Genomic DNA, 8,012 nt, shown 5'->3' with positions numbered 1-8,012 from the left:
AAAATCAATTGAATTTATTCCAATTTCTAATATTTTCTCCTTTTGTTGATGTTTATTTTTTGTCGATTTTCTGTATCATCCCTCGATAATTCATATTTATTTTTGACCAAATATGTTCAATGGGATTCATATCGGGGGATTGAGCGGCCATCGAGTAAATTAATTTTGTTGCAGAAAAATACTCCTTTGTTCTTTCGAAGTATGACATGGGGCATTATCTTGCTGGAAATGAAGCTGTTTAATCCCATTTTAATGGCTGATTTTTCCAGATTGTTAGCAAGAATGTTTATATATTGTCCTGAGTTTATTTTTTCATCAATGAACATAACGAACCCATTCCAATAGAAAGCATCCCCAGACCATAAAAAATATAGAAAAACTATATGCTCAAAGGTTTTTTTTTCTAAATTTGATAATAAAAATGACGATTTATTAACTTCCGGATTAATGTCGAGGGGTGTAATCTCAGACCCTGGGACATCGTCGTCTCAGGCCGATCATGTGGCAGGATCGAACCTTTCAGTAGGATCTCCCTCGTTTGGATCGGCGATCACGGGAATTATTATAATTAACTGGCTTATCCGTCTTTGGTTTTAATACATAAATAAGTTCCTTCAATATTTAATTTTGAGGGATACAATGTGCAGGACAGTGGTCTATTAGAAATAAAATTTTCTTTTTAATTTTAAGCTAGAGATCAAAACTGATAATTCAATCAATAAATATAGATGCAGTCATCCAAGCTTGTGAGCTATAATATGAGACTAGAAATCCATAGTTAAAATTTCTAAAACATAACTGGTTTTAATTTATGACTTCCGGTCATATTTGAACAAAGCATAAAAGACACACAGTCTTTATAATTTTTTTATTCTTGGAATCGGTTTTTGCATATGCTTTTTGATGGAATAAGTTGTAGTATAATTTAATGAATTTTTATAGGATTTATGAACCGACATGTTGTCTGTTTCCGAAATTTTTAGTGAGATAAAATAATTTTTACCTATTAAAGTGCACTTTAGATATTTTGATACTTAAAGCTATAGAAGCTATAGAACATATAACAACATCTAAACAAGGAGAATGATTTCCAACAATAAGGGGTGAATGCCTTAATTAAATAGTTTAACCTTAGTTAAAATTGGTTCCGTTTTAACAATGAGTAATGTAGGCGTTGAATCTCATGAGAATTTATTTTTGCATCGTAAAAAAAGCTATTCAAAAAAACAACCGCACATCTTTACTTTACATTTAAGCTTCTTAAATTATTTAAAAAAATAGTCCAACAGTAGTGCTTGTTATCAAAAAAATTTTGTTAATAATATTTCATGAGCAAGTAAAAAGTTCGCTTATAATTTTGTAACCTTGCATCCCAGTTATAATATAGGCTTTTTAATAGAAGAATTTCTCCTCTTCGTAACGTCAAAGCCTTCCAAAAAATACAATTGCATATGTTTACTATATTCATTATCATATAATTGAGAGCCATTTTCAGTTCCATCAAAATATATTTTCACTACATTTGAAATATAGTCTCCAATAGTTCAGATTGAATGTTTATTAATTTCGAAATCATTTTTTTTATTCACTCGATTTCATACTTATCCTACAAATATGATAACTGTCGCATATTTATATTCATGTCTCATAATAATTTTCATAAAATCGCCAATACAAATTTCTTCATATAGGACATTTGAAAAAGATAGTTGAAAAAAATTGACGATCCCCATATCAAGGAGTTAAGAATGTATTCTTTGGAATTTTAGGAAAGTAAGATTTGAATATTTAGACATCTATGACAAGTAGCATTATCAGGAAGAATTAAAATTTTTCTATTTTGTGAAAACATTTCATCATTAATTTTTCGTAACCAATTGTAAAAAAAGAAATGAATCAGAATTAGTAGAGCTATTGGACCCGGGAGTCAGTCCGACGAATCGAGAGGCAGTTCCGACGTAGAATAGAGACCGAAACGCGCTTGAAGAGCCAGCTCGCCTCCCTCCGGTTATGCGTCTTCAAGGTAATTTTATCGCCGAATCCGGAAATTGAAATTCCATTTTGTCTCAAATCCTGAAAAGTTCAAAACAAAATTATTTTAAAAAATGCCCCAATAAGCGGGGTCGATAATATTTTAATTTAGTATTCTATTAAATAAGCTGCTATAAAATGGATTTTATTAAAAAAGTGCCCCAAATATGGAAGGTGCCCCAAGGCCGAGATTTATTGGGCTGAGGTCGGACTGTATAGGGTTTCCCGAGCTTTAACGTAAAAACCGCAAGCATTAGTGTTAATGTACCAGCATTAGTGCTTACGGATCTAGAATTAGTGTTAATGCATCAAGCATTCGTGTCGACGGTCTAAAAAACAAAGTTCTATTCATTTTTCAACTTTATTTCGCTGTTGACATTCTCGGAAATTACAAGACGCTTTTATCCGGAGAATACCTTAATGCAAATATATTCTCAATGATACATAAAAGGAGAGTATGATGGTAAATATTCAATATTAAAATTTGGAATGACTTCAGCAGTCCATATGTAGCTTTTACTTTTAACACAGAATTCTTGAGAATTAACACTAATGCTTGATGCGTCAACACTAATGCTTGGGCTTTGACGTTAAAACTCGGAAAACCCTATACATCTTTTATTATTCATTTTTTATTCTGTTACTTTCTAAAACATAGCAGTTCAGCTTCCATACTCATTTATGGCGGATGGATGACGATCATTGTTATTCTTTGAATGATACCATCATATATTTGATCGCATTCGTGAAGACCTTGAGCTCATGAGGAAGGACTCCTTGAGTCTACTCCTCTTTGAGTCTATTCTGACTATTCGCCGGATTGGTGTGATTCTATTGAAAAAGAATCCAATATCCATCCGGTAATGGCTCAGGTTCTTGTTTCTAGAGGTTCTCAGTCTTATGAAGTGATCTACAAATACCTTAATCATTAAGGCATTAAGTCTTAATGCAAAAATCCCAAATTTACTGGTGACAGATTAATTTCTATGTATGAATATTGCAGTCCATCGGGTGATGCAAGTCATTGAGAGAAAAGAAGCGATCTTCATATTCGGTGACAATGATGTCGATGTCATTACTCTTTTGATTGAATTCCTAAAAATGTTTGGTAGCCACACGCTTTATTATGTGTCTAACAGAGCGACATCATCTCTAACAATGATCACAGATGTACCTAGATCAGGGGTGGCCAACCTTTTTCACCGGCGAGCTACTTTTCATTTTGCGATTTTTTGGAGATCGACTTATATATTTTAATATCAAAAATTTTATTTTACAATTAAAAATTAATGCGATTTTTGGCATTGTAATTCACTTGCGATTATTTCAAATTCTGGCTCGTATAAGCTTATTGCTATTCTCATGCAATCCCCAAGATGGTCATCCGTTAAACGTGTCCTGTATTGAGATTTTATCATTTTCATACTTGAAAATGATGTTTCGGATAAATATGTGCTTCCAAAGCATGAAAGAATTCGTTGATACGAATCAATCAAAATTGGATATTTTTCCTGAGACATAAATTTCCACATGTTGACATTTGAATGTAATTTTAAAGTGATGTCATTTTTTAGATTTATAATTTCTATTTGACTTTTTCTTCGATCAACGTCAAAAATCTTGCTAAATTCTTTAGAAAATTCTTTAATGTATGATAATAATTCTCTGAAACGACTGAGAATTAATCCCTTGCTTAACCATCTTATGTCACAATGTAAAGGTAGATCGCCATAGATTGCATCGACTTGTTCTAAAAAAAGTCGAAATAATCTTCTTTGTAGGGGCTTGGCTCGGATGGAATTAATAATTTTAACTGTTGTCTCCATAACATAGTTGAAATTTAACATTTTCCCACATAATGCATGTTGGTGAATGATGCAATGATATGATAAAAATTTCGGAAAATGTTCATCTTTCCGACAAAATGCAATAAATCCATTTTGATTCCCAATCATTGCAGGGGCTCCATCTGTTGTTATGAATACAAGTTTCTTCATTAACGGTAATAATTCGAATGATAACAAAAACGTTTTGAAAGAATTATAAATATTTTCACCAGTTGTTCTTTTTTTCATAGGTATAATAGCAAATAACTCTTCCTTGACAGTTAGATCATGGAAGATTAAACGGGAAAATACACATAGTTGGGCGATATCAATAGCATCGTTTGATTCGTCAAACTGTAGAGAAAAACACGAACATGCGTAAAGATCCTTTTTTAACTGCGAAAGAAGATTTTCAGAAATGCTTTCAGCCCTTCTGACAATTGACTGTTTTGAGAGCTGAAGCTCTTTGATGCAATTTGAAATTTCCTGTTTATTTTTCATACCATCAAATAGTGAATCGGCAGCTTCCAAAAAACAAGATTTTAAAATTTCCCCATCAGTGAAAGGTTTTTTGTGTTTTACGAGGAGACGAGTCACTCGCAATGATGCAATTGTTGCAGATCTGGACGAATTAATAAACTTTTTCAAAATTGTATGTTGTGAAAAAAAGATTTTTTAATTGTTCAACTTTCTCTTCCCGTAATAAGGAATTTAAAGGAAAGTGTTTGTTGAACTCGGCATGTAAAAAATTAAAATGCCGACAAAGATTTCCCCTTTTTGGTAATGAAATGATTTTATTGCATAGCATACATGTGCATTTTTCCATGTGCATCGTAAAAATATAGTCTTTTTCCCATTTGGCATTAAATTTATATGATTTGGACTTTTTGTTACACCTCATAACAAGACACGTGAAAAATACTTACTTTAATATTGATAAATATTTTTTTATAATAATTTAAATACAAAAAAAATAATTAGCAATTTATATATCGAGCGATCGACCACGAAACATGCCGCGATCGACCGGTTGGCCACCCCTGACCTAGATCATCTAATTTGACTGTCAAAAGAGTCCCATCTTTTTGTGGTCTCAGAATCGCAACATAAATCACTTGCCGTGTGACACTGTTTATAAGAGCTGCTTAGTTATCGAAACAACTTTCTTTGGAGCCTCATGCGTAAATGCAGAAGTAACCTTTGTATTGTCAATATCCATCGGATTATATCATCCTGAATTCAAAAAAGATTCTGTATAAAAGTGGATCCGCAACTAATTTTGATTATTACAGGTGAATAGACGCTGGAATTGCCACTTTTTAAATGTTTTGTTTATATTTTAAGCCTTATAGACATCTAATTATTACAAAAAATTGAATTGAAATTGATCTATTTTCTTACTTTTCTTTATACATAAAATGCAGCATTATTTATACATAGAATGCAGCAAAACAAAAAGAATCACGCTGGATTCCGGGGAAGAACGAATTTCCTTCATAAAATATCCATTTGGCGCTACACTTGTTAAAAGTTTTTTGATCATAAGCATTTTCACAGACAAATAATTCACGATTGTGAAAATGAGTTGGAATGTGGACAACGGAAAGTATTAATCGGCGGACTCGCAATAAAAATGAACGTTTTCAATAACTCTTATAGTTTCTAAATGTCTTTAATTACAAAAATAGTTTGTGAAATCGTGGATGAAATCATTATGATGACAAATTCTAACATCAATCAATTTGAGCGTTGTTCTGTCGTAATCGGGAGTCTTTACATGATGGTTTAAGAGTACTGATTGCAAATTACTATAAGTAGAACTTTTCGAATCGGGAATTTTAAATATTTAAGTTGAGTCCAGGCACTGAGTGAATACATCATCTTCGCCGTTCCCAATAAATTACAAACTCTTGAGTTTCTTAAAAATTTGATGTATGTAGAAGGAGAAGAACTGTATTTGTTACGACTGAGATATTTTAGGTTTGGAAGACTCGGTTACTATATTCGGAGATAAATCCTCAAAAATAAAAAAATTGGGAGTTAAGAAATTTGACGTGATTAAAGGCGGCTTGGATATAGATTTGCCGACAGTCTACTGTTATCATTTCGCTTACTTAAAGGAAAGATGCAAACATAATAACAATGATCTGAAACTAGATTGCCGACGTAATTTTAAGGCGATGACATGGGAGTATTTTTCTCATTTAACTGTTTAAATAATCTTCTGTTCTCGTTAATTTGTCTTATCTGATTTAATCAAAGTTTTGTCGTTTCATTTTAAAGTTAATTTATAAGAACTATAAGAATAGTACTTTCACATTCACACTCCAAAAAAAAAGAACTGTAGTTGAGTTAAACACCTCTTTAAAAAATCAAATAATTAACTATGCCTTTCGCAAAAACTTTAGGATGGAAGGAAAGTTTTAGAAACGACTGATTCTAATAGAAAGACCAAGCAAAAAAAGCTATTTGCCAATATTTTAGTCCTCTATTGAAAGAGAGCAAAAAAATAAAAACCAAAGAATATACTGGTGCATCAGTCCTAGCTATTTTGCAGGAGGTTATACTCTCCTTTTTTCCATTTCCACTGTCTGCAAACGGTCTAGGCACGTGATACCCACCCCCACGATAACAATCTCTTTGGGAAAAAGTAGTCTAATATTGTTTAGTTTAAATTGCAATTTACAAATATTAAATAAAGCAGAAAAAATAAAATTGAATAAAATAAATTCAAATTTTTAACTTTATAACTCATCAAAGAATTAACATTGTGGATCACTTAGCAAAAATTATAGTTTAATAAATTTAATTTATTTGATAAAAAAATTTTGTTGTTTTTGCAATCATAGTCAGGAGTTTCGGCTGGAGTCAGCTCAAAGTATCAATAAAATATAAAGACAATGTTCGTTCCAATATCTCCCAGGGCCATCAGTTTAATTTGAAACGGATTAAATATCCTAAAACATTTAGATGTTGAATGAACTAACCTTTGTTTACAAAAAAATATCCATCACACAAAGAGACTGGCGATATTTCGAAGCAATCGCAACTTGAAATACGAAAGAAGGGAGACTTCGTATGCTCTAGGCATCAATCAGTTCGCGGACAGGCTATTTAATCACTTCTCTAACTAGTCAGGAATTTGGAGAAATGCATAAAGGATCTCATTTTGATCTCAATTTACCCGAATTTCAAGAATTTAGTTCTAAATCCGAATTTGGAGATAATTTTGACGTCCCAGTCAACTTTAGTTGGGTGTGACTGATGTTAAAAGTGAAGGGAAAATGTGCATCCTGTTATATATTTGGAGCTATAAAGACACTAATCAATTTGTAGTTGGGAAGTTTTGAAGGCCAATTCGCTATTAAATACGGCAAGCTTGTTAGCTTCAGTGAGCAAAATGTACTCGACTGTATTAAAACGGACGGTTGGGACGGAAGCTAAGAGTATTGGTTGGTCAAGAATAGGTAGAATCAACAGTTTTTTAAATACTTAACAATTTTAGAATGAATCGATTGAAATATTCTGCGCAATTTGTATATCTGAAATTTTGTGTGGTGAAATAGTTCGAACTATGTCATGCAAGTAAAAAATAATATTTATAAATTATTTTAGTCATCAATTTCACAAAGATTGTATAAATCCTTGGCTTTTTATGAAAGGAAAATGTCCATTATGTCAAAAAACTTTTATTTCTTAAGTAGAAGTATAAATAAAGTTAATCACTCTATAATAATTGAAAATATTTTGTTTTAATAAGTGATTGATTTGGAAAATTTAACGATTTAATTATAAATAATTTCAAACTGCTGCCGTAATAAATTTTTAAACTTAACCAAATCAGCTTAAAAGTCCTTCAAAAAACGTTTTTTATCAGGACGCATAGCCCACATACTTCTCTGATATCAATTTGCGTCAGTCGTTGGTTATAAATAAAACATACACAGAAAATCCATAATTTAAAATTGAGTTTACTAAAAAGACATATTTCAATTGATTTTACAACCTGTACATACAATATGTTGTCAATTTTCTTTTAAAATAAAATTTATTTTTTTTCTAAAAATGAAATGTCACCGTCCAGACCGGCCGGGGCGCCAGATCGGTCAGGTCAATTATCTAAATACAAAACAAATATTTTTCCTATGAAACATT

The 8,012-nt window shown here is 31.7% G+C and overlaps 1 protein-coding gene across 1 annotated transcript; it reads right to left on the bottom strand.

Annotated features, from left to right (window-relative positions):
- Nucleotides 1–3,317: 3,317 nt before the first annotated feature.
- On the bottom strand, nt 3,318–4,358 carry LOC115230237 (zinc finger BED domain-containing protein 5-like). Its single transcript, XM_029800452.1, has one exon. It carries the CDS (start codon nt 4,356–4,358, stop codon nt 3,318–3,320), a length of 1,041 nt encoding a protein of 346 aa, XP_029656312.1.
- Nucleotides 4,359–8,012: the final 3,654 nt, after the last annotated feature.

Source organism: Octopus sinensis, unplaced genomic scaffold (genome assembly GCF_006345805.1).
Source record: "Octopus sinensis unplaced genomic scaffold, ASM634580v1 Contig15021, whole genome shotgun sequence".
Taxonomy (NCBI): domain Eukaryota; kingdom Metazoa; phylum Mollusca; class Cephalopoda; order Octopoda; family Octopodidae; genus Octopus; species Octopus sinensis.
This window is presented reverse-complemented; position numbering and strand designations above follow the sequence as displayed.

Bases quoted from the DNA above. Each gene is read 5' to 3' on its own strand.
- LOC115230237 (XM_029800452.1), bottom strand. From the start codon at position 4,358: ATGAAAAATAAACAGGAAATTTCAAATTGCATCAAAGAGCTTCAGCTC.